Source organism: Xyrauchen texanus, chromosome 8, assembly GCF_025860055.1.
Source record: "Xyrauchen texanus isolate HMW12.3.18 chromosome 8, RBS_HiC_50CHRs, whole genome shotgun sequence".
NCBI classification, from domain to species: Eukaryota; Metazoa; Chordata; class Actinopteri; order Cypriniformes; family Catostomidae; genus Xyrauchen; species Xyrauchen texanus.
This window is the reverse complement of record NC_068283.1, coordinates 28,878,746-28,906,492: the sequence shown is the minus strand read 5'-3', so window position 1 is coordinate 28,906,492 and position 27,747 is coordinate 28,878,746. Positions and strand designations below refer to the sequence as shown.

The following is a 27,747-nucleotide window of genomic DNA, read 5'->3' as shown; positions in this document are numbered from 1 at the left end:
GAATTCAGCTGAGGAATTTGCGACCAGACCCACTACGAGCCGCAAGTGCTCTGTACTGGGGTAGGGCTCCACAGGCCTAATTCCCTCTTCAGGCAACTCTCTGTGATGTATTTTCCGTGAATTCAGTGGAGGAATTTGTGACCAGACCCACTACGGGGCGGGCACAGCCTGGGTCTGGTATGGTCCCCCTGTCTGCAGGCCCATGTCTTCCTTGGGCAGTCCCTTTGTCCCCAGTCGCTGTGTTTGTAGAGCTCCTCCCTCATCATGTAGGATCTCCCACATGTGACTTGACAACCCATGTGGCGTATTGGCCACATGTCACCTTCCCCTAGTCTGGGCAGGATGTGGTCTCCGCAGGGTTTTTTCCCCCTGGAAGAATAGGAACGAGAAAGATCGCCTTCCCATAGCGTTAAGATGTATGCTCTATAATGAGTAACATAGAGAAAAGGCCATGGCAAGCTGGCATGCTCCCATAATAGTCATGTCACCTGTTCCCCCCTTAGGAGTCATGGGAACCTAAGGTCTGTATTTGACACCTTTTCTGGGGCCGATACAGTTGCTTCTAGCACACAGTAGCTTACATGCACCTGTGTCAGCAATTCACGTAACACGGTCTAGTGCATTGCGCTTTTAAATGGGTCCCCTTGTGTCACTACATTTGACACAACATCGAGTGAGTGACAGAAGGGGAACCTCATGGTTACTGTTGTAACCTCCGTGTCTCCCTTACCATGACACTAGACCTACCACTGTAAACAGCCGTACCTTATTCTCGGCTCCTCAGTGCAAAAACCTGACTGACAGACGGACGCCCACTTCCCTTTACATATATCTCTGGGGCGGGACATGAAAATTCTGTCTGCCAATTTCTCATGGGCCTTTTCTCAAGTTCAGAGGTACGAGAGGCTCTCAAGAAAGACCCCTTGTGTCACTACGTTTGACACAACGTCTCATTCCCTCCATCAGGGAACGGAAGTTACAACAGTAACCATGACGTTTCCCTTTTTCTGTTGTTGAAAGATCCTTTGTCTAAAATATTAATAATAATAATAATTATAAAACATCCTGTCATACTGTATGTTAGTTGGGAAGAGTTAAGAAGAACATTTGATTTATTCTGATTTATTCTATTAGCTTAACATTAAAAGTGCCAGACATTTAGAATAAAAAGCAAGCTGAAGGGTGAACGTAATCTGCCAACACGCTGGATGTGGTAAGCTAATAAAACTCTTTCATAGAACAAGAATAGCACTATTCATGGAAAATGGCCTTGCAAATGGTTTGAATTTACAGTGTAAATCAGATTGAACCACTTCACCAGATTTATCTGGTAATAAAGCAAAATTCTCACAGTAGTACCAGTGCCTCATTGACTTGGAAAAACAACCCTGCTTTGGTCACATAAGGAAGGCAGCAGGCATATACACACAGCCCACATATAGTCCATATAGATGCACAATAAACATCTGTTAATATACTTGCAATTAGCCTGTGTTAACATGTCTTTGATATTAGCTCAAAATACAACTTAAACTAACTGTAGTCTTTTGTACTATCGATTACTGATGTGATTCATCGCTAAAAGACATAAACCTTTTTTGCATATCTTGCCTCTTCCACACGTTAGCTTGCCCTGGCTTGTTTTCGTAGGAACAGTGTAAACATGCGCAATTAGAGCCAAGCAGCATCAAAAGAAGTTAAACCCTTCTGACAGATGATTTTGACATATTGAATTATATGCTGTTTATACAGAATACATTTGGGTAAGTGCATTAATTCTTATCTTTATATTTTGGGTTCTATTGGGTGAAAAAAAAAGAAAGGTTCATCCCAAATGCTTAAACTCTCATTCCATACAAAGAGGAAAAAGGCTTTGGTTTAATGAGAAAATGATAGTATTTATACAAGATTAATACAATATCTCCAACAGTTTCATATAATAGTCCTCAAATACTATGCAATACCTTAGCAAACTATTTAATCATAATTCTCTCTTTTTTCACCTGAAATAGTTCTGGTTTACATTATCATTGGAGGCACAAAAGATGAAAAGCTCAGTGATGGAATTCCTTTCAGATCTTTGCAAGTGTGTAAAAGCTGTTCTCTTCTTAAAAGGTGAATGGTGAATGTAAATACTGTAACATGTGTTCTGCTAGTAAATGAAGAGACTTCAAAGCAACCATACAAAGGGCTACTACTGAACTCAGGCAAATGAGCTGGTGCAGAATATTTAACATCCAATCCTGGAGACAATTGAGAGCATTTGCATGCATGATCTTTTACTGATGATGCTTAATAAATCGACAATGCGTGTGGTCATGTAAACGCCTGAAACAGATTCCTTTATCGGGCTATGGTCATTAACGGTTTAAGAATAAAGCTGATCACCACAAGTAGATTTTTGCCATTACTCAGATTTTGTTTTGCATGGAAACACCTTTACCAGTGTTCTTACAGGTGTGCAAGTTTTGTGTGCATGACTGTTTATGTTAAAATGTCTCATGTAAATGTATTTTTAATATGGTGGTGATTTTTGATAGTTATCGGTACATTGGTGTGCACGTAAACTCTTTAATTGAGTACATTTACACGCATGATTTTACATTGATTATGAAAGTTGACAACATGTAAGGTTATGTAAATGCCTTAAACAGTGTTCCTTTATTGGGGAAAGTCATAAACAGTTTCAGCAAAAAACAATAACAATCAGCACACATGCTTTTTTGCCCATTTTACCTTTGTCATTCTGCATGTAAACACTTTTATTGCAAAAACTTAATTTTCTTAATTAGTATTTTTTTCATGGTTTTCAGTAAAAAGATCTAAATGTTCTTAAAACTATATATATATTTACTTGACAAGCAAAATGGCATTAGATATCAAGTCTTGTTTTCAGAGAAATCTGACTAAATTTAGTAAATTTTATGCTTAAAAAAAAAAATACAATCTGCCAATGGGGTAAGAAAAATACATTTGTTTTCACTTTGAAGTAAGTACATTTTTCTTACCCCATTGGCAAATATTTTATTTTTCTAGTTTGAAGCAATAACTTCACTAAATTTAGTTCAATTTATCTAAACAAGACAAAATATCTTATGCCATTGTGCTTGTCAAGTAAATGTTTCATGCTTTAAATATCAATGTGTTGATATTTTTACTGGAGAACAAGACAAAAATACTAATAAAGAAAATATTTTTTTTGCAGTGTACTTTCCGACTTATCCAATGTGCGCAAGTGTTGTTCAAATGACTGTTTACATTTTGATGTCAAAGACTATAATAATTTGGCTATTTCAAATGTCATGTAGGCTAAATGATTTGTGGTATTTTTCAGCATACTGGTGTGCATGTAAACATGCTTAGTGTGTCTCTCAACAGACTGCCATTTTACAACCAAAATGAAAAGGCTTGAAATAGATCAGTCACAAAACATGTGAGAAAGGACGTGTGGAAGGGTTGGAAAAGGCAGGTCAACTGAGTGTCAGCCAGGCCTCTGTCAACCATTGCATCCCTTTATTCCCTTTATTGCCCTTTATATATTCTCTGTCAGCTGTGTGTCAACAGCGTGGTCACCAGAAACAGGCACCGCAGAGGCTGCAGTTATGCCAATCATCAACCTTGGCAAAAAGAAGCCGCAACAAAAAACGTATTGCAAACAAAACTGTCACTCACAAATCAACTCCACTTGTTCCACTATTTCCTGTCTCTTGTTTAAAAAACAACACCAAGTGTTCAACTTATAAACAATCTCATAGAGTCCTAAAAAATTTAATAAATAAATAAATATGTGCAACATTTCAATAAATACCAATGATAAGTGAAAGCAAATAATAATGTAAAAACGTAACAATTATTTGAAAGATAAAGTCACACAAGGTAGTGAGATTAAAGGGTTAGTTCACCCAAAAATTGTAATTATCCCATAATCTACTCACCCTCAAGCCATCCTAGGTGTATATGACTTTCTTCTTTCAGCCAAACACAATCAGAGATATATATCCTGGCTCTTCCAAGCTTTATAATGGGAGTGAATTGTACCTTAGATTTTGAAGCCCAAAAAAGTGCATCCATTCATCAAAAAAGTAATCCATACGGCTCCAGGGGGCCTTCTGAAGCAAAGCGATGTGTTTTTTTTAACTTTATAAACTATAATCACTGGCTTCCGGTTATGGCCGTCCGCACGTTAATGAGATATTGTATGTTCTGTGTATGATTAAGCTCCGCTGAGAAGTAACGAACATGGAAGCACAGAGAATAGAGGAAGCCAGTGAACGCATGGACGTTTAAGAACTAACCCTTTAAGAACCTCTTGGGATCTCGTTCGGATAAGCAACAGCCATTAAAAAGCTGATTAGCTGTGACCCCCTCAATAATGAGGTCATTATGTACATGGAGAGAGATCAACTGTGAGTATAAATGTTTATGTTAATGTGTATTTTAGTAGATAAACTCCCTTATCTTTAAAGCCTATAGAATTTGGGGTGGGCTGGGGTAGTGTCCTCTTTGAAAAGGCTCAAATTATCTCAACCGTATCAGGGCCAAAAGGAACACGTCAGATGTTTTTTTGTTATTAATTGTGACCACACCCTCTTTTGGAGAAAGATTTAGGTGTTACAAAGTCCCAAAGCACCTGTCATTAATCTAAAAGTTCACAAGTACATATTTGATTTTTTTTTAGAAGAATAAAAGTAGCAGTTACATGTATTACCATATCTTACCACAGATTACTATAATATGCAGAGGTAAACACATTGCACTAGTTGCATACTTTTAAAAACTACACAGTAAAAATGGTTTTCTTAATCATTAGTTAAGTATTGTTTTCCAGTAAGCATCTAAACAGATAAAAAAAAAGGTATACATTTACTCAAGAAGCAAAAGTGTTAGAAAATAAGATTATCTTGAATTAAGCAAATTTTCTTACACTGGGAAATTTTTAATTAGATTTACACATTTCAGTTGAATGACAAATTCCCATCTGAACTGAGTATTCTTTGAACTGTGTACATATTATGAAATGTTAATTATGAACTTTTAAAACTTAAAAATGAAACAAAATTCATAGGTTTTAAACAATTAACAAGTTAGGTAAATTACAATTTTTCATTTTATACTTAAAGTTAAGCAGATTTCAATAAATCTAATTTAAACACTTTATCTTACTGGTGCAATAATATTTGTAATGTTTTTTTTATTTGTTTGTTTGTTTAGTTATAAGCATACACCTCCCTAAATTCACAGAATTTTGTTAGATTTTTGCTTAAAGCAAGAAAAAACCTTTGCCAGTGTGGTAAGAAAACTAAACTTAACTCAAGATATAGAATCTCTTAAAACAAGCTTTAATATCTGTATATGTAATCTTGTTTTAAGTAAAAAAAATTATACTGTAAAACAAGACAAAAAATTCAGATTAAGAAAATATTTTGTTGCTGTAAGGTCTTATTTTTAGTTAAAACATTCATCTAAGACTCCAAAATTGTGTACCCTGGCTGGTCATATTTTGTCATTCAAGTTGATCATAATCGTATTAGTTTCCTATGCATGCGTTAAGGTTGAAACTTGGTAAAGTACATGAACAGTATCTTCATAAAGGTCAACATCAAAGCAGACCAATCAGAGATTATCCAAGCAGCATGTTAAACTCCTGAGAGTACCAATGTAGAGTTTGATATGGGGTGAGAAGATGGAGGTCTGGGTTGGAAGAGAACAAATGGCTGTTTCTATGAATCCCCTGCCTACCTGTATTCCATGTACCCCATCATTCAATGAGCACAATTGTGAGGATGGTTTCTAAACTAAAGAACCTGACAGTAACACCTTAAAAAATCAATAAAAAAGAGGTGCTACAAACCTAAAAGCAGACATAGGGATTTTGCGTTCTTCAAACAATACAGCTAAATGAATAGAGACTACTGTAATAAGCTTGTGTGTGATGCTTGGGATCACTTTAATTACACTGGCCTACCTCTGCATTTAATGCAATTAATGCAAAATGCACACTGTATTCATCAGATGTATTTAAAAGCACTAGTTCACACTGGGCTAAAAGAGACACTGAGCCCATTCTGTAAGAAACAATGATAGAACTGCCATGCTGTCCACTTTTGTAATGGTTTGGCCTAGTGACAAGTTAGCATTGATGTTTCAGTTTCATTCTGTAAAAGGCCATCATGTGGCCCCACTCACATCTTCATCTGAGTCAGGATTCATATGGAAATCCCCTCATAAGCCACTATTATCAATTGACATCAAAATGGAACTAAAACAAAACAGGCAGATGAAAAAGCCAAGCTATCTATTTTATAAACCACGGTTGATTTGAACCACAGAAAAATTAAGCTGTTCCATTCCATTCGTGCTCTCCGAAATGTTCTGGACTTGAAATATGTGGAAATGTCTTTAAAAGAGCATTCTCCTGGGACAAAAATCACCTTCTGACTTCTGATGACGCTGGTTCCTTTCAAAGGACAGTACATTGTTATACTGTACCTTCACCGTACCTTGATTTCCGTCTCATTCATAAGTGTTTGAAACCTCATCATCAAAAATAATACTTCAAAAACAAAAAAGAGAGCCGCATGACAATAAGTGAGAAGCGTTGATGTGAAAATGTACGCAGCTGTCCATCTCTAGAGTTCTGAAACCAAGATGGAGTGCGGGGAGCAAAAAATAGATGCTGCTGGACAAAAGCAAAGAGACACAGTTGCAGTGGCTCTTTTACCTCTTTTTTCCTTTGACTTCTAGGATCCTCTATCTCTCCCTTTCTCTACCCTTCTCTGGATATGAGAGACAGCTAAAATCAGCAACACAGCTATGTCATTTCAAAATAAAACACGGTAGAATGGAAGCTAGTCTCACAGTTCAGTGGAGGAACATGTTTCATGTATGTGTGGGGGATGTTTCCTATGCGTAATGTTATTGAATGAAAGATCTAGCCTCTGAGCCACTCTGCTTCTTACAGATTCACTCTTGCTCATCAGTCAAGGTCTCTTCCGACCCTTTCTCAGATTTCCCATCTTTCATGTCAATGATCCCATTTCACCCCTCCAGAAAAAAAACATAAGTTTCTTCTTTTCAATTTCCCTCCCTGTGGGTCCAGGATGAAGTTGGGTTTATCATCAGTCTGTTAGAGGAGGTTTGGGTGATGTGGATTGTGCCGACGCCCGTAAAGCTTTTTGCTCTACTCGATGACCATGCAGCACGGCATATGCTGGGAGTAGTATTTGAAGAGTTCGGCAGTGGCGCCGGGGCAGTTAGTCAGTTCCAACTCCTCAAGATCCTGCAGTTGGATCAGGCCTGAAAGGCCAGTGGTGGTCAGCAGAGGGCAGCCTGAGACAGAGCGAATGAAAGCTGGTTACATACCAACACCAATAGACACCTTCACAGCTCACTTCCTGTTTGTAATGCTGTGTAACAACAACAACATTATTTGCATCACAGATGCATATTTTAACCACTGATATTTTAACCACTGATAAAAGCTGACACAGCTTTTATGTTTAAGTGTCTATTAACTGATATACAAAACAAAGTTTTGTTGATTTATTTCCACTTTTAACATAACTAAATCATTGTACAACAATTTTTTTAATTATTATTGGGAATATTTTGATGAAGATTTAGACCATTACATATGCAAAGTTGATTTGCACTCTAAATGGATGCAAATGTATTTGTATCTTTGTGTAGGGCTACCTGTAATTGGGAAGCTTAAAATTCTATCCATTTTATTTATTGGTATTCCAGTAATTTATGCTATACATTAATAGTTTTAGTGTCCAGTCAATTAATTTCTGTTTGTTATGCATTATTATTAAGTTATCTACCAAATGGTGCCATTTATCGATAGATATTACCCATATAAAAATAACTGAGGATAACAATTTACAAGGTAACAATTTACAATAATGTTGTATTTATTTAAATTAGTTAACTTCATAAGTTAACATAACAACAATGAACAATACTTTTACAGCCCACTGTACAACTGTATTTTTTATAAATTAACATTATCCAAGATCAGTAAGCCTACATGCTGTAAAACATCTATTGTTCATTGTTTTTAATGATACAAAATGCATATACTTAAGTTAACAAATACAACCTGGGGATGTTTCAGATTCTTGTTTGTGGGGAACCTGTAAAGTAGTATTAAGAGGTCATATTATTGCATAAGAATCTTCGTTGAGGAAGGAGAAGCGTAGGCATCTCTCTGAGATAGAATCCATACTTCCTTCATCATCTAAAGCTCACAGTGGCCTTAATGCTATTCTTAAATTGAAATATGAATATAACTGTATTTTGAGCGATCAGATTTCTAATTTATTAGTTAAACTTAAACAAAAAAGTTTGAGTTTGGACATAAGGCAGATAAGCTTCTTGCCAGGCAACTAAGAGGTGCACAGGCTAGTAGGGCCGTTCATCACATTAAAATCTTAGAATGGTACGTTATTAACACATCCTAAAGAAATCAATAATCGTTTTGTTGAATTTTATAAGCATCTTTATTCTTCCAGCTGTTCTGAGCTGAACGTTACAGGACAGCAATTTCTTGATGCACTGAACTTTCCAAAACTTAATGAATGTGCCAGAGAAGAATTACTCTTTTCACTCTCTGTGAAATTTTAGAGGCAATTAACTCGTTTTCTAATGGGAACACCACAGGCCCTGACGGGTTTGGTGTGGAATTCTATAAGGCTAATGCAAATACAATCGTTCCTTTGTTGCTTAGAATGGTAAATCATTAGATTGAGAAGAACATATTTCCAGACTCTTTGTATGAGACACACATATGCCTTTTGAAAATGGGACTCAAGATGGCGCCGAGTAGGGCTGCTGCGTTGCGAGCTCCGACACAACACTGCAGAAACAGTGGAGCTCGGAGGATCATCATTGTTTTGTTTACAGTTTTTTGTTTTTTTGTCTTGGATGGTGTCTGCCTTATTGTATACGACAGACAAACGCTTTTGGACATTGTTTCTGAAATTACACACTGAAAACCGGACTTCAAATTCCTCAATGCCGACCCTCTGTTTACAAACACGTCACCGGAGCCCTTTGTCTGGGAGGCCCGGCCGCGGAAACGCAGAAGGAAAAGGGGAAAAAGAGCCGCCGTTCTCATCAGAGTAAGACGTCGTGCAAATCGACCCCCGCTACCCAGTATACTACTGGCAAATGTTCAGTCTCTGGACAACAAGCTCTGCGAGCTGAGAGCACGGATCTCTTTCCAACGAGAGAAGAGAGATTGCTGCGTTATCTGCCTTACGGAAACCTGGATGTCTGCGGAGATTCCATACTCGGCCATTGAACCTGTGGGTTTCTCTGTGCACCGAGCGGACAGAGCGAAAGACCTCTCAGGTAAAAGCAGAGGTGATGGTGTATGTTTTATGATCAACAAATCATGGTGTGATCAGAGGAACTTACATTTTATCAAGTCTTTCTGCTCTCCTGATCTGGAATTTCTCATGCTTCTGTGTCGACCATTCTGGCTACCGAGGGAATTCACAGTGGTCATTATCACTACTGTGTACATCCCCCCACAAGCCGACACAGACGGGCACTCAAGGAACTGTATGGGAGTATAAGTGAGCAGGAAACCGCGCACTCTGAGGCTGCGTTCATTGTTACCGGGGACTTTAACAAAGCCAATTTTAAAACAATAGCACCAAAATACCACCAACACATCAGCTACAACACACGAAGGGACCAGGTTTTGAATCATTGCTATTCTCCTTTCCAGGATGGCTACAAATCCCTCCCCTGCCCACCATTTGGCAAATCAGACCACTTATCCATTCTGCTTCTGCCCGCTTACAGGCAGAAACTGAAACAGGAAGCACCCACCCTCAGAACGATCCAGTGCTGATTGGACCAATCAGACACTATGCTACAAGACTGTTTTGATCACGTGGACTGGGAAATGTTCCGGTCTGCCTATGATGATGACATCGAGGTTTACGCTTATAGCGTAACGTGTTTCATCAGGAAGTGCGTTGAGGACGTTGTTCCGACCAAAACAATACGGATCTATCCCAACCAGAAACCATGGGTTAATGGCGATGTTCGCACAGCTCTTAATGCTCGGACCTCAGCTTTTAATTCCGGGAATGTGGAGGAGCATAAACAAGCCGTTATGCCCTCCGTAACACTATCAGAGCAGCCAAACGGTGTTAAAATTGAAGTCTAGTTCAACACCACTGACTCTAGAAGCATGTGGCAGGGAATTAACATCATCACGGACTACAAAGGGAATAAAAACTCTGCCGTGAACACCGCTGCCTCTATCCCGGATGAGCTTAATACATTTTATGCTCGTTTCGAGGAAAATAACACCACCCTTAAGGAGAGAGCACTCGCGGCCGACACTACAGAGGATGGTTCACTCTCCGTCTCTGTTGCGGATGTAACCTGATCCTTCTGACGGGTGAACATTCGTAAAGCCGCGGGTCCAGGCGGCATTCCGGGCCGCGTCATCAGAGAGTGCGCGAACCAACTGGCTGGTGTTTTTACGGACATTTTCAACCTGTCTCTCTCCCTGTCTGTAGTCCCCACATGCTTCAAAAGATCCACCATTGTGCCTGTACAAAAGCAATCAAAAATCACTTGTTTATGCACTCAGGTCCTTCAGCAGATCATCCTGGTATGCCTGTAACACTGCCATAGTGGGCAGGGCAGCACCAACCTGACTTGCTGCCTGATAAGCCTTTCCCACAAGCGTGGAGGTGGTCCTGCACAGCTTTGTGGGAAGAGTGGGTCTTTTTAACGATGATGCCGAGCCAGGCTAGAGATAACCCGCAAATGTCTCTTCAACTGGCGGCATCACCGAATACCCCCATGCCTCAGCACCCACGATAGTCGAAAATATCGACATCGAGGGCACGAAGACACAGGAAGTATAAGATTTCCTCCATGAACGAGAGAACTCGTCATGGAGGTCATCAAAGAAAGGAAGGGACTGATGAGACGTTCCCTTCCCTTGGCCAACAAACAGAAATCTGTCCTGCAACTTGGAGCGTTTGGGGGTCTCTTGTTTGCGTGGCCAGTCTAATTGAAGCCTAGCCACTGCATGAGTAATCACCTTGAGTAATTCCTCCGATTATTTATTATCATGCCCGGAATGCTCGGAGGTGGGTAATTCGAAGTCCGCAGACTCAAGAGATTCACGGTCCCCCTCATGAACCGAAGAGGCGCCGGAGTGCACTTCAGGATCATGGGAAGGACCAGCTGGATCTGGGGAGAGAGCATGCGATAGGGACGGACCCGTCTCTCGCTCCTCAGCCAGATCCATATGAGAGCCCCACGATGGAAGTGTGGGCGCTGAATCTCGGAAGTAAGCAAGACGAATGCGAAGCACTTTGACTGAGAACAGATCGCAATGCTCGCACCCGCCCCGCCCCGCCCCAACGCAAGAGCAGCATGCTCTTCCTCCAAACATACAAAACAAAACTGGTATAGCCATAGATCGTAAACAAGGGAAAACACACCGCTTGCTCTGTCTTTCAGTCATTCGTTTTTAGAAAAAGAGAAAGGTTTCAGCCCACTGCCTAACAAAATCTAACTCCTAACAGAGGAAAGTAGTATGTTTCTGACAGGCTCAAGAAGCACAACACACACAGAGTGATCTGAAGACAAAAGATCTGAAGATGCATCTGTGACACATCTATTTATAGCCCTGCTACAGGCGCATCCAATGATGTCACCAGCAAAGGCTATAAATTCTGGTCAATTTCATTGACATGTTGCACACATATTCACAGCTGGTCACACCTAAAATTGTTCTCAAAGCGCTAAATCAGCGCAGCATCAAAGTGTAGCTTTTAGACAGGGAACTTGATGGAGTGGAAGTCCACTTTACAAACCAATATTCATAAATGGCTGGCTGAAATGGTTGCTGCCCTCAAGCTCGAAAGGATTAGTTTTTCAAGGTTGGTGCTTCACATATAACCTTATTCTTAGTGGCAACATTTTACAATACATTTATATTCATTAACCTTAGTTAATGTACGTAGGTATTATGAGCAAAAACAAGATTATATATTTTTAGAGCACATACTAATCTTGGCTAATGTTCATTTATAAAAATACATTTGTTCACAGTGCATTAACTAATGTTAACATATACGACTTTTGATTTTACAAATGTGTTAGTATATGGTACAATTAACATTAACCAAGATTAATAAATCCTGTAAAAGTATTGTTCATTGTTATGTATTTTAACTCAGACAGCATCATCTATTTTTGAGGGATTAACTGGGTTCATTCCAAAACATGATTAAGATCAGGTATTCATAGAAACAATCTACTTCCGAACATACCATATAATTTGCTGGTAGTACTTTATCACTGAGAAGCATCCTGCACTGTTATCAGTACAGTGTACATTTAGAGAATGACAGATTGTTTTTACCTGCTAGAGAGAGAAGGCGAAGACTCCTCATGCTGTACAGATGCTGTAACCCAAAGTCTTGCACCTAAACACACATATATGTTTTTGTTTTTTTTAATTGGACTGAGACGATACCCTATTAGGCAGATTGCTGACTGAGAAAACAAAACTGATGCTTACCTGACAGCACCAGCGCAGGTAGAGACTCCTCAGAGTGGACATAGTTGATAAGTAACCCATGCCTGTGTCTGTGATTCGCATACACCTAAATACAGACAAATGAAGTAGAGTGATTACACTTACAGACTTTGCCATCTATTGGGACATAATAACTGTCCCATAAATCAATAGCCAGTCCTTGAAGCTGAATTATTGTACTGTAGGTAAACATACAGGCTTCACTTGCAAAAAGATATTATTGCATTATAGCTTTTTGTGATTTTTTGACATGTGCTATGCTAATATCAAGGTATTATTTGATGTATCTTGGAGCACTATATAAATACCAATATGCTAATCATTTAGCACCATATTATACACTACTAGTAAAAAGTTTGGAAACACCTACTCATTCTTTATCTTTATTATTTTCTACATTTTAGAACAACAGTCATCACAAGACTAATATAACACAAATGGAAGAATGGGTTCCCCTTCTGTCGCTCTCTCCACGTTGTGTCGGAGAAGCGACACTAGGGGTCTCTCTTGAGCGCCGATATTCACCTCTGACCTATTGAAAAGGGCCAATGAGAGTTGGCAGTCAGTATTTGCATACCCCGCCCCTGCATACGGGTATTTAAGCGGGGCAAATACGGAAGTTTAGTCAGAAAATTTCTTCGGAGCCGATGGTCTGTTTGCAGTCTGCTGCGAGAATACACACCCTGAACGTTCCTGTATCTCTGACGATCTGCTTGCTGTTGGATTTGACGGCGCACAACAGCGGCTTTCTCTGTACTTTGCACGGCGTGCATTGTTGCCCCTGAGCGCTTCGACAGCGCAGACACACACACACACACTGTGTATTAAAAGAGTGATTTCCTTTAAAAGAGCAAATTTCTCTAAAAGAGCAAACACAGCGGCGTTGAACATCCTTTTAAGGACGCGTCTTTTTCAAGATGCCTTTCCGCCCCTGTGTCGTTCCTGGATGCGGTAGAAGTCTCTCCGCTTCAGACGGCCACAGGCGCTGTCTTGTGTGTTTGGGCCGCGATCACACCGAGGCGGCGTTTGTGGATGGTTCATGTTCTCACTGCGAGAACATGACCATGACCACGTTGCGGTCGCGGCTTGCTTTCAATAGAAAGCAAGCCACCCCAGCCGCACCCCGCATTGCTCCTTCTTCCCACGGGATTGAGGACGATGCGGTTGGCACTGGGGGCGATTTGGGGGCGGCAGCGGGTGCGGTTTCGCCAGGTAGCCCCCCGCGAACCTCCCGTTCCCTGACACACTCGCTGGTCCCCGTCCAAGCTCGTGGCGATAGCGACTCGCCTCTCAGCCTGGCCGTCTATCCTCCCGAATCCGAAACAGATGAGCTCGCCGCTGCATCGGAGAGTGCGGTGTCTGATGCCGAGGACTCCCCTGGACTGCCGCCTTCGGGCCAGCAGGCCCAGGCTGAGGCCGACGCTCAGATGTCCAACATGATTTCCCGGGCCGCCGTGAGCGTGGGGTTGGATTGGAACCCTCCGTCCTCCCCACAGCCTTCACGGTTGGATGATTGGTTCCTGGGGGCAGCGTGCCGTTCGCGGCCTCGCATCCCCCCGGTCAAGTTTTTCCCCGAGGTGCATGATGAGCTGACGTCTACGTGGAGAGCCCCGCTCTCCGCTCGTCTAGGTGCCACCCGCTCCACTCTCTCCACCCTCGACGGCGGAGAGCGCCACGGATACGAGGCGATTCCCCAGGTCGATAGGGCAGTTGCGCACCATCTATGCCCCGGTAGCCCTACCTCCTGGCGCGGTCGCCCCGTACTCCCATCCAAGCCCTGTAGGACAACATCCTCGCTCAACGCGAGAGCCTACAGTGCGGCTGGACGCGCTGCCTCTGCCCTGCATGCGATGGCCCTCCTGCAAGTCCACCAGGCCAAAGCTCTCAGAAGCATGCACGGGGGTGGACCTGATCCTGATGTGCTGCAGGAACTGCGCTCAGCGACCGACCTCACCCTGAGAGCGACGAAGGCCACAGCGCAGGCACTCGGACAGACGATGGCCACCCTAGTGGTCCAGGAACGCCATCTTTGGCTCAATCTGGTCGAGATGCATGAGGCCGACAAGAACCGCTTCCTGGACACACCTGTCTCCCAGATTGGCCTTTTCGGCGACACCGTCGAGGACTTCGCTCAACAGTTCTCCGCGGTGAAGAAGCAGACGGAGGCCATCTCCCATATCATGCCCCGCCGCAGACCTGCCGCTACGGGCCCTGCCCCATCTGCCCGCCGAGGGCATCCCCCTGCGAAGAAACCAGCTCCTGCTCCGCCTCAACCCGGGCCCAGCTCTCAGCCCCAGCGTCGAGCACCCCGCAGGCGGCGCACGCCCCCTGTCTCACGAACCCCCTCTAGGACCCGGAAGGCTCCCAAGCGTTCCTGAGACAGCTGACCCAGAGCCCAAGACGTTAGCTCCAGAGGTGGTAAGACCGCTCCGTCCCCCAGTGGAGGGCCAGGAGGAGAATCCTTTGTTTTTTCATTTGCTACACCCCCTGACGGGGGCTGTGGTACCCACATTCTCAATAAAAGAGCTATTTCCTTTGCCTCTGGGTCACCTGGCCCGCAAATGCCGTTCTCACGGCAATCTGCTTTCAGATTACGACAGTCCCGGTACACCGGACGCGGTGATCCCGCCTTCCGCCTGCCTACGACTGCTCCCCGGCCGGTTCAGACGAGTCCAGAGGACGCCAGCAGACCTCCTCCTCAGTCACGAACCCGCCCCCTGCCGGGTGCACGGAGCAAGGTAAGTGCTTTGAGTCTATTCTCAGCACCCCAGCCTCAGGCCGCAACGAAGCCGCCCGACGCTGCATTACCTGTTCCGCCCCGCTGCGAGGCCCCGCCGGGTACGTCCAAAATACTCGTCCCTTTGGTGCCCCAGCGCAGAGCTGGGAAGCGTGATTTTCGCTTCCCAACGCATCACGCTGGCTGCACCGGACCATTCGACTCGGTTACGCAATTCAGTTTGCCCGGCTCCCGCCCCCCTTCAGGGGCGTCCGCTTTTCAGCAGTACACGACGAGCATGCCAGTTCCCTGCGCACGGAAATCGCGACCCTCTTAGCCAAGGGTGCGGTAGAGCCCGTCCCTCCAACCGAAATGAGGAAGGGTTTCTACAGCCCTTACTTCATTGTACCCAAGAAAGGCGGCGGCTTACGACCAATCCTGAACCTGCGAGTTTTCAATCGGGCCTTGTTAAAACTCCCGTTCAAAATGCTCACGCAGAGAAATATTCTGGCTGGCGTTCAGCATCTAGATTGGTTCGCAGCGGTAGACCTGAAGGACGCGTACTTCCACGTCTCAATTCTGTCACGACACCGACCCTTCTTACGGTTCGCGTTCGACGGCCAGGCGTTTCAGTACAAAGTCCTCCCATTCGGCCTGTCTCTGTCCCCTCGTGTCTTCACGAAGGTCGCAGAGGCGGCTCTTGCCCCGCTACGAGTAGCCGGCATCCGCATTCTCAACTACCTCGACGACTGGCTTATCCTAGCACACTCTCGAGATTTACTATGCACACACAGAGACCAGGTGCTCCGGCACCTCAGCCGCTTGGGGCTTCAGGTCAACTGGGAAAAGAGCAAGCTCACTCCGGTTCAGAGCATCTCTTTTCTCGGGTTGGAGTTAGACTCAGTCTCAATGACAGCACGTCTCACGAGCGATCGTGCTCAGTCAGTGCTGGATTGCCTCGCTTCCTTCAAGCCAGGCACAGTGGTCCCTCTAAAACTTTTCCAGAGGCTCCTGGGGCATATGGCGTCCTCCACGGCGGTCACGCCGCTGGGGTTGATGCATATAAGACCACTCCAGCACTGGCTCCAGACTCGAGTCCCGAGACAAGCATGGCACCACGGCACGCATCGGGTAAGGATCACCCCCGCCTGCCTCAAAACACTCCGACCCTGGACAGACCTCTGCTTTTTACAGGCAGGAGTGCCCCTGCAGCAGGTGTCCAGATGCGTTCTGGTCACAACCGACGCCTCCCGGTCCGGGTGGGGTGCCATGTGCAGCGGGCACGCAGCAGCGGGCGTTGGAAAGGGGCCCCGCTGCGTTGGCACATCAACTGCCTGGAGTTGCTGACCGTCCTTCTCGCCCTCAGGAAGTTCCTCCCGTTAATTCGGGACAAACACGTCCTCGTGAGATCGGACAGCACCACGGTGGTGGCGTACATAAATCGCCAAGGCAGCGTACGCTCCCGCCACATGTCACAACTCGCCCGCCGTCTCCTCCTATGGAGCCAGCTCAGACTCAGGTCGCTGCGTGCCACTCACATCCCCGGCAAGCTCAACGTCGTAGCGGACGCGCTATCACGACAACGCCTGCCCGGCGGGGAGTGGAGGCTTCACCCCCAGTCGGTCCAGCTGATTTGGGAACGGTTTGGCAAGGCCCAGGTAGACCTGTTTGCCTCCCAGGAAACCTCCCACTGCCCACTCTGGTACGCCCTAACAGAGGCTCCCCTTGGGACAGACGCGCTGGCACACAGCTGGCCCTCGGGGCTGCGCAAGTACGCATTTCCCCCAGTGAGCCTTCTTGCACTGGTGCTGTGCAAGGTCAGGGAGGACGAGGAGCGAGTCACACTAGTGGCCCCCTACTGGCCCACTCGGACTTGGTTTTCGGAACTCAGACTTCTCACGACAGCTCCTCCCTGGCGAATTCCCCTGAGAAAGGACCTCCTCTCTCAGGGACGGGGCACGCTCTGGCACCCGCGCCCAGACCTCTGGAACCTCCACGTCTGGTCCCTGGACGGGATGCGGAAGAGCTAGCCGGCTTACCGGCGACCGTTGTGAATACAATTAACCAAGCCAGAGCCCCCTCTACCAGGCACCTTTACGCCCTAAAGTGGCGCTTGTTCGCAGATTGGTGTTCTTCCCGAACTGAAGACCCGCAGAGATGCGCGATTAGGTCAGTGCTCCTGTTCCTACAGGAGAGGCTGGACAGGAGGCTGTCCCCGTCCACCCTCAAGGTGTATGTTGCCGCCATTGCCGCCCACCACGATCCTGTAGACGGCAAGTCTTTGGGTAAGCACGACCTGATCCTCAGGTTCCTGAGAGGCGCCCGGAGGTTGAATCCCTTCCGGCCAGGCCTAGTTCCCTCCTGGGATCTCTCGGTAGTCTTGGCAGGACTCCAGAGACCCCCCTTCGAGCCGCTTGAATCAATTGGACTCAGGGCCCTCTCTCTTAAGACGGCCCTGCTGATCGCGCTCACCTCTATCAAGAGGGTCGGGGACCTGCAAGCGTTCTCTGTCAGCGACACTTGCCTGGAGTTGGGTCCGGCAGATACGTCTGTGATCCTAAGACCGCGACCGGGCTATGTGCCCAAGGTTCCTACCACACCATTCCGAGATCAGGTAGTGAACCTGCAAGCGCTGCCCTGGGAGGAGGCAGACCCAGCCCTTTCGTTGCTATGTCCAGTGCGCGCCCTGCGCATTTACCTGGACCACACACAGAGCACCAGACGCTCTGAGCAGCTCTTTGTCTGCTTTGGGGGACGGCAGAAAGGGAATGCTGTCTCCAAACAGAGGCTCGCCCACTGGGTTGTCGATGCCATCACACTGGCTTATCACACCCAGGCTGTGCCCCTACCCTTGCGGGTCCGACTCACTCAGCAAGGGGTGTTGCATCCTCGTGGGCACTGGCCAAGGGCACCTCCCTAGCAGACATCTGTAGAGCCGCGGGTTGGGCAACACCCAACACCTTCGCGAGGTTTTACAACCTCCGCGTTGAGTCGGTTGCGTCTCGTGTTTTGTCAGGTCCGAGCCCGTAGAACTCGGTAACACGTAGACCGACCGGCTGGGTGGATCGCTTGCGCCCAGCGCCCTTTTCCTGACGTCAAGGTTAAGTAGTGCGCCTTTTTTCCCAGGGCGCCCCACTCCTACTCGGGACCCTGGTCAATTCCTCCCCAGCCCTCCGGGTCCGCGGTTCAGCGGAGGAACTCGCCGACCCAAGCCACTGCGGGTACCCTGATGGCTACCCTGTACTGGTATAGGTGCTCCACAGGTAAGGCCTCCTGCTTGGACTCCCCCTGTGTGTATTTCCACGGTTCTGTCCCCTTACGAGCGGACCCCCGTGTCTCCCTTAGGCAGTTACAGCTGCCCCGGTCACCGTGCTGTTATCTAGTTATCTAGTGTCGCTTCTCCGACACGACAGAAGGGGAACGTTTGGTTACGTATGTAACCTCCGTTCCCCGAGGGAGGGAACGACACGTTGTGTCTTTCCTCCGCCATGTCGCTGAACCGAGCCACTGTTGTGGCCGGACCATTTCCGGCTCCTCAGAAAAATCCTGACTAAACTTCCGTATTTGCCCCGCTTAATACCCGTATGCGGGGGCGGGGTATGCAAATACTGACTGCCAACTCTCATTGGCCCTTTTCAATAGGTCAGAGGTGAATATCGGCGCTCAAGAGAGACCCCTAGTGTCGCTTCTCCGACACAACGTGTCGTTCCCTCCCTCGGGGAACGGAGGTTACATACGTAACCAAACAATTTATGTACAACCCCAATTCCAAAAATGTTGGGACAGTATGCAAAATGACAATAAAAACTAAAAGCAGTGATTTGTAAATTATATTCATCCTTTGCTATATTGAAAGCAATACAACTAAACATTGTATGATGTTTTACCTTGTGAATTGTACAATAATTTCAGCAATTTCAACAATTTCAACAACTCCGTGACTGTTCTTGAATGGCCCAGCCAGAGCCCTGACTTAAACCCAATTGAGCATCTCTGGAGAGACCTGAAAATGGCTGTCCACCAACGGTTACCATCCAACCTGACAGAACTGGAGAGGATCTGCAAGGAGGAATGGCAGAGGATACCCAAATCCAGATGTGAAAAACTTGTTGCATCTTTCCCAAAAAGACTCATGGCTGTATTAGATCAAAAGGGTGCTTCTACTAAATACTGAACAAAGGGTCTGAATACTTAGGACCATGTGATATTTCAGTTTTTCTTTTTTAATAAATGTGCAAAAATGTCAACAATTCTGTGTTTTTCTGTCAATATGGGGTGCTGTGTGTATGAAAAATGAACTTAAATGATTTTAGCAAATGGCTGCAATATAACAAAGAGTGAAAAATTGAAGGGGGTCTGAATACTTTCCGTACCCACTGTATATGAAATTCACAATGTAAAACATCATATAGTTGAAGTGTTTTCAATTTAGCAAAGGGTGAATATAATTTACAAATCACTCCTTTTTGTTTTATTAGCATTTTTCATACTGTCACAACTTTTTTGGAATTGGAGTTGTAGTCAGATACCAAAAATGTTCAACAAATCAAAGCTATCTTACATTTCAGCTTCTTCAATGTAGCCCCCCTTTGCATGAATTACAGAACAATCTGGGCATTCTCTCAACCAACCTTTGAAGGTGCAGTAATTCAAACTGTATTGAATTATGGAGAGAACAGAATTAAGTTCCTTGGTAAACTGGGCACTTGTTGGCTGCTTTTCCTTCACTATCCAGTCTACCTCAGCCATTAAAAAATACAAGAAATGTTAGCTGTAAAAAGAATTTAGAACGACTATTCGACTGTTCTTAGATTATTGCAACAATTAGTCATTAGCTCTCAACTGACTATTCAGTTTCTGCCTGACTTTAAAGGTTGTATTAAAGGTGCTTACTAACATAAAAAGGACAAAAGTATCTTTTGACCACCTCTAAATGACATTCGCTAAATTAAAGGGGAAAAAAATAATTTTTACTAAGTTTAATTCAGTAAATAAATTCACTGCAAAAAATCATGTTTTATCAAGTGTTTTTTTTGTTGGAGCATGGGTTTTGTCCAAAAATCCTTAAAACAATATACATTGACTTGAGAAACAACATATAATATATTTATAAGATATTTAAGAGAATGTATATTAAATATAAGTGTATTTCCATCAATACCATCACTGTACAATTGTACCGCTGCAGTTCAAAGTTTTTGGGGAATTACTGATATTTGCATTGTGAAAAGAGTTTACACCAGCATGAACTTCCATTTTATGGGTTAGTGATGGTCTTGTGCTGGTCGATCTGGTTGACCTGCATGGTCTTTCTGGTGAAACTGGTTGACCAAGAAAGTTTTGCTGGTTAAGAAAGAGAAAAAGCCTGGTAGCAACATATGCACACCATGATCCATAACATAACATATACTGGTGGCCAGCTTTATCTAAATCCTTCAAAATATTCCTACACTGCTTCTAAAAACTCCTATATATTTTCTTTTTATATACTGTGGCTATTACCATATCAATGCTACTGTTATAATGAAAACATGTCACTTGTCAAAAGAGTTTGCAATGTCCTATTTGCCTTAAATGCACCATTCCATTCAAGCAGAACCTAGATTGAACTGGAAACGTAGGCAGAAAGACGTCTACTGAAACCCATAATCCATTTTGATTTTATGTTGGTGGAGCTTATGCTTCAATTCATGTTATGCTAATAACACTGGCAAAAAAGAGGAACTAGCAAGTTTAAGCAACCCCCACCCATGAAATGCATGACCAAATGTAAACTTTTATATAACACAAATTCAATGGCATTTTCTACTCAAAATGGTTTTATTTTTTCTTTCTTTCTTTACGCCATGCCAGCTTCGATAGCTATTTTCATGGAAAAAAACAGGTTAAAATAATACAAGTAAAACTAAATATGATGTTTAAGGTAAAACATTTTTACATTTTGTTAAAACCTTTCAATGTTGTCACAGGAGTAGAAATATTACTAAAATATATTAAATATTAAATATTTAATAACATGTGTTTGATAGACAGTGGGCTCTGACATGATGCACCTATGGGGGGATTTTCCCCTGATAGTAACAATTTGTGTATGAGTCTTGAGTGGCCTATCCAACATCGTGTATAAGGGACTTGGTCCCACCGGTTCTTAAAAAAAGAGAAGAAACTTCTGGTCACAACAGCAGGATTTATTTCATGTAATTTGTTTGTTAAGCACTGATCCCATTCTGATTGCCAATTGCTTTTGACATAAAAATGTATGTTTGGTTTCAGATCTTTGGAAGGTATTGGGCACTTTTTGAGTTCTGTAGATAATACTTCTTTGAAATAATTATCTGCTTGCTCATTTCCAGAGATTCCACAGTGGCCAGGTACCCAGCAGAAGATGATGTTAAAATTGAAATCCCCAAGGGATGACAATTGGACATTCTTCACAATTGTTGGTTGATCAGTTTTAATAGATTCTAGTGCTTAAAGACATGATTTTTGAATCAGAAAAAAAAATTAGAAATCCCATTGTTGTGCAGCCTCAATGAACTTCAGATTTAGATCCATCTGTATTAAGTGGAATATGTAATGGGAACATTTGTCTATATCCAGAAGTTGTTGGTGATAATAATTTGGATTCATTTTTGACTTTTTGTTTCTTGTTAATTCTAGAACCGACACAAAAGAGAGCTATACATTTCAGTTAATCAACCAAGCAAGCACTCTCAAACTCACAATCAGCCAAAGATTTTTGTCAAAGAATCTAAATATGAGATTAACAATGATAATAATTGCTTTATAATGAGATGGGACTCCTTAAATTCATAGCTCACCCCAATAATACAAATTTGTCATCATATACTAACCCTCATGTTGCTACAATCTGACTTTCTTCTTTTCCATTTAGAACAAAAATAGATGTTAGGCCGAGTGTTAGCCCTAAGTCAACATTCAATTTCAGTGCATCTTTTTTTTTATACAATGAAACTGCATGGTGACTGTGACTAAAATTCTGCTGGATAACTCCTTGTATGTTACAGGGATGAAATAATGTAATACGGGTTTGGAATGATATATGGGGGAATAAATATCTACATTTTTATTTTTGGTGAACTATCTCTTAAAGTTCAGCCAAACATGAAACTCTCTTGAAAGGACTTAAACTTTGATCTGATTCTCACCCATACTGCTTCAGAAGATATGGGTTTAACCACTGAAGTCTTATGGATTACTTTTATGCTGCATTGTATGTCCCTTTTAGACCTTCAAAGTTCTGGTATTGTGAGGACCAACAGAGCAGAAATATTCTTCAAAAATCTTCTTTTGTGTTCTGCAAAGAAAGAAAGTCAAACATATCTGGGATGGCATGAGTATTAGGGTTACCCTAACCCTGACCACTAATCTGAGGATTGGGGTTGGTGGTGGAGCTCATGCTTCAATTCATGTTAGGCTAATAACACTGGAAAAAAAGAGGAACTAGCATGCTAAAGAAATCTCCACCCTCTCAATCTATAAGGTGGTTTAAGCCCTGCTTTTGACCACAAAATTAGCTCCCAATGAGGCTCTGTCATATCAGCAATATTCAGTTTCCACCCCGTACTGCAGCATCAGCACACTGACTCACCGGTCCAGAACCAGCTCCTCGAGCTTGTGCAGGTCACAGGCGATGTACTCCAGGGCCATATCAGTGATGCGTGGGCACCAGGACAGATCCAGGCTCCGGAGCTTCCTTAGATTCTCAGCCACCAGCTCCACACCATCATCAGTGATCTTCGAGCAGCCCGATAGGCTGAGGGAGGTGAGGTTGGGCAGACTGTGCACCATGTTGACGATGCCATGGTTGGTGATCTCCCAGCAGGAGTTCAGGCGCAGCGTGTGGGTGGTGTAGCCTTGTTTGGCGGTGAAGTAGGCCATGGCCGTGTCTGTCACGTGATAGGCCTGCAGGCTGAGCTCTGACAGGTTGGGAAGGAGCTGGGAAATGGCAGCTATTGCATCGTCTGCTACGTTGATGCAATCACTGACATTGAGGGAGGTAAGCCGCGCGTTCAGGCTGGACCACAGACCGGCCTCCGTGAAGTCATTGCAGCCGGACAGTTCGAGGTGCATCAGCCCCTGCATCTGTTCCAACATCACCTGAAAAAGCCAGGATCAGGTTCAGTGGCATGACAATATTTTTCTTTTGTCCAGATCAGTTCTATTCAATTCTATTTAATTGCATCAAACACGCACTTCACACAAGTACTTCAACACACTTGAGGAAGAACATGTTTTCAATTTCTGAGTTAAAATTCAGTCTGGTTATATTTTCTGGGGCTTGCAATAAAAATGTGGTGTAATTGTACGTAGACATAAAAAAATATATAAATAAAAGTCTCACTAATGGCTGAAACAAGGACACAAAGGTTACATTTCTACAACTTGACACATGTTTTAAATTTTTATCATCTAGGACAACATTATTTGTTAATGACCCATGAGCATCCCATGATAGAGTTGCCCAAAATGCAACAGAGAAAAAAACTCAACAAAGTATTACAAACTCAATCACAAAATAAGCAAAATCGGGCTAACCATGCAATTCCTACTTCCAGCATACCAATTAGTACCCAGAAGCATTCAAGTTAGAAATACTTAAGATTTTGCACTATTTCTTGGTTGCTAATAAAAATATTAGCTACTCCTTTATACAAAAGGTCAGATTTCCATGCTTCCACTGAAGCAAACAAGTTGCTCTTAGAAACATTCTCAAATCATGCTGGATAACAGCAACAGGTTTTGCACAAACTAGTGTAGTCCATGCCAGATCCAGTGCATACTGTCATTAAAGCAAAAGGGGACATACCAAATTCTAGGAACTTCTGACATTTTCAACTTTTATTCTCATTGTAATAGTGATAAAACAATTTGTAATGAAACATACTTTGTTATATGTAATAATAAGAAAAGAATACAAAATAGAAGGCAATAGTGGTCTAAGAATTTTACACAAATGATGCACACTTGAATATGTGACCTAATTATTAAGATCAACAACAAAATTAATGGATTCAGACAGTTCACAATTGATGTATTGTGACCTCACTGACCTAGTTACCAAGCCAAAAAGAGAGAGGGCACAATGTGCAAATGTTCAGTTTTCAGTCACTTAGAGTTTTTAATTCCTTTATTTATATATTTAATGTATCATGTGTTTATAATGAATGGCTAGGACAAAATGCAAATGATAAAGCTAATTTCACCAAGAAAAACAACTCTTGAAGCCAGGATTCTGCTCTCCTATTGAGTACTTGGTCATGATCCAAGCCTTGTGCTGTGATATCTGCCCCATCCTAAATCATTCACAAGCAAGCCTGAGGTGCACAGGCCCTCTATCAGGCAGAATAAGCTCCACAGATTTTATCACTGCACATGTTGATTTTTGTATCTAAGAGAAATGAGCTTGGATGCCATCATGAACAATTTTAGAGTTCACCATGGCAACAAAAGCTCATTCCTAGAATAGCAACAGCATAGAGACAAGTGCGATGAGTGTGATCATTGCTGAATGTTCTCGCAAAACACAATTATTTTTTAACCATGTATGCACTTCAGAGTATATTACCACCTAGTCATCACTGTGTTATACTTTGTATATGTATACTTAGTATGTATGAAAATATCATGATATTTTACTTGCTTGATGGTCCAAAAAAAGAATTGTAAAGACAGCAGGGCTCAAAGATAAGGACATTTTACACTGGCTCAGTCAGGCCAATAGACTAGATTTTGTTCTGCCCTGCCAATATTTTCAGTGGCCCCAAAACAAATATGTATAAATATAAATAGCTACTTCTTGCAACATATTTATTTATATTAAAAGTTTTAATTACACTAAGTTTTTTTTTTAGAAAGAAATACTATAATTCAACTCCATGACAGCAATAAATTCTATACATTCAGCTATAAATAAAAACACTTTTGCTGAAAATAATGGCATACAGTGCAAAACCTTTCTGATTGGATTATAATTTTCAAACCATTTTAATTGATGCTTGCAAGACTATTACAAGTCACATTTTGACAAAACCAATATATCTCTATATTCTATATTTAAATAAGCCAGCTATGCATATCTTAATCATCAGAATTCACAACAAACAATAAACTAGAAAAAACATATTTTCTTAATTTTGTCTTGTTTTTGACTGGTGAAGCAAATTAATTATATATATAAAAGAGAATGACAAATTGTTTTATCATGTTGTAAGCATAAACCTTACTAAATTCTGTTATATTTTTGCTTAAAACAAAACAAAACAATTATTTAAGATATATTCACTGAGAAAAAGTATATTCTTCAGTAATCATATTTTAAGAATATAGAATGTTGTATATTTTTGTACTCTCCAAAAATTTAGATTTGGACTATTTTGATTTTATGTAAATAAATAAATGTACATTTATAGTTGCCTTTGTTTTGTTGGCCAAGAAAAAAATTGCCATACCACTGGCATTTAAAATGCAACAAGGGATACTGAAGTCTACTGATTTTTTATTTCTTTCACTAGTAAACAAAATATAAAAAACTAAATTTGAGCTGGGGACTTCTTGTTGAGTTGGCACAGAATGACCCTAGATATTTTTACTGGAAAACAAGACTACAACACTAATTAAGAAAATAATTTTTTACAGTGTGTTCAGTACATTACAGAAATTCAAATGTTTACATTTGCCAGGCCTAAATACACATGTATGTGATTACTGGATGTAAAATGTAGTAACAATCAGGTACTGGCTCAATAGTGCAAGTGACGGTTCCATCAATCTTTCACTGGCTCTGGGGCCATTGGGCCAACATTATTGTTCACCTCTGAACAGCATGGATCTATATTTTGTATTTTTTGTGAATACTGGTGCACTGACTTGACTCTATTTACCTCGAGTCCTGCATCTGTAATAGTTGACCTCTTCAGACTGACAGATTTGACTCCCTTCTTTGACAGCGGATAGTTGTCGATGAACTCACAAATGTCCAAATCAGAGACGCCAACTAGACAGAATAACTGGAAGCCTCTTAGAGCAAATGCCTGTAGGCTAACAAACTCCTTCTCCCCATTGGGCAGGACAGTGTAGAGTTCTTTGGCATGCAGGATGGGTGTCACACCCTCCCAGAACTTGGGCTGGTAGAGCACCTTCCTCCATGTCTTGCACACCTGGGCGAGTATGCACTTTTCAGCAGTTGTAAAGTACAACAAGAGCCGGTTCAGCACCTTCTCGTCCAGAACCAGTTGCCTCTCTAGCAGGGGCTTGGGGAATTGCCTGAGGGGGGGTTTGATGGCCGTCACAGGGCTTGTGTCCAGGTCAGGGCCCAGCAGTGAGGCCGCTGCGGGCAGGGGCTCCAGGTGATAGGGCAGGCTAGGGGGAGGCAGGATGGTGGGCACAGAAGAGGACTGGCACAGGCGGTTCTTGGCAGCAGGAGTGCCTTTGGTGATGCTGGCTGAACCGAGGCCGTTGGGCTGGGTGGGCAGCTTGACCATGCCGTTCCGTGTCACGCAGGAAGACTTAAGGTCACTGGGAGTGGACATATTCAGCATTGGAAGCCTGTGAAAAGACCAGAGTCAAGTATAATTTTTACTTGAATGCATTAACAATTTGACAATGACAGTACATGAAGTCTTTGTTAAATCTTTGATAAAATACTTTCACCTATTCTAGCTTAATATAACAATAAGTACACCTTTGTAGGTAGATTTCCTAAAAAAGTGTAAACACTGTCTCTTTTGTTCTTTCAAAACAGTGCTGTCTTTGCTTGAGGGGTCTGATCAGCTGGACACTGCAATACTGGATCAACCAATGGGGTGAGCTTGGAGCTGGACCATATGTTTTCCGACCAATACAAGTCAGGGGGAAGGTTTGGAAAACCTGTTTGACACAGTCATTATTTTTTTGTAATTCTGTTTGGTGACACTAGTGGCACAGAAATTACATACTTTACCACTATGATGTAACAATTGTTATTCCTTAAATGTTCATGTTTAAACAACATACCAATGCAAAATGAACATCCATTGATACATTTGTGAATTAAGGGACATTCCTATGCTTTCATAAGTACATAATGAGACAACTAAAAAAATCTTTATCTCTTTCTGTTTTGTGGTTTTAATAAATGTAACCACATAATCCAAATGTTCTTTTTGCAGTCAACCAACAAACTTTTATACTGTAAATATCAGTGGCGTCAGCCACTTCAAACACTTCAGAGAAGGTGTGACAAACTGAGACAGAAACGTAATTCAAATTATGAAACATTCTTTCTCACGTTTATTTACCAATCTATGTGCTTCAAATAAATAAATGCAATAAAATATGTAAATATGCAACTTAAAAACAAATTAAATGTAATATAGGCTACAAGACCATAAGCATGTCTTGAACATTTTGGGGACCAAACCATTTTGGAGGTGAGAGTGTGTGT

At 42.7% G+C, this 27,747-nt stretch overlaps 1 protein-coding gene across 2 annotated transcripts in view; it reads right to left on the bottom strand.

Moving 5' to 3' along the window:
• Window positions 1–1,106: 1,106 nt before the first annotated feature.
• LOC127647277 (F-box/LRR-repeat protein 16-like) overlaps window positions 1,107–27,747 on the bottom strand; it is a 41,203-nt gene continuing 14,562 nt past the window's right edge. For both annotated transcript variants that reach the window (XM_052131431.1, XM_052131430.1), the window contains exons 2-6: window positions 26,207–26,870; window positions 22,915–23,423; window positions 12,569–12,653; window positions 12,410–12,473; window positions 1,107–7,329 (exon numbers count right to left, since the gene is read on the bottom strand). In XM_052131431.1, the coding sequence (XP_051987391.1) occupies window positions 7,181–7,329; window positions 12,410–12,473; window positions 12,569–12,653; window positions 22,915–23,423; window positions 26,207–26,863 (1,464 nt within the window). In that variant the 5' untranslated portion in view covers window positions 26,864–26,870 and the 3' untranslated portion in view covers window positions 1,107–7,180. The remainder of the gene's footprint in view (window positions 7,330–12,409; window positions 12,474–12,568; window positions 12,654–22,914; window positions 23,424–26,206; window positions 26,871–27,747) is intronic.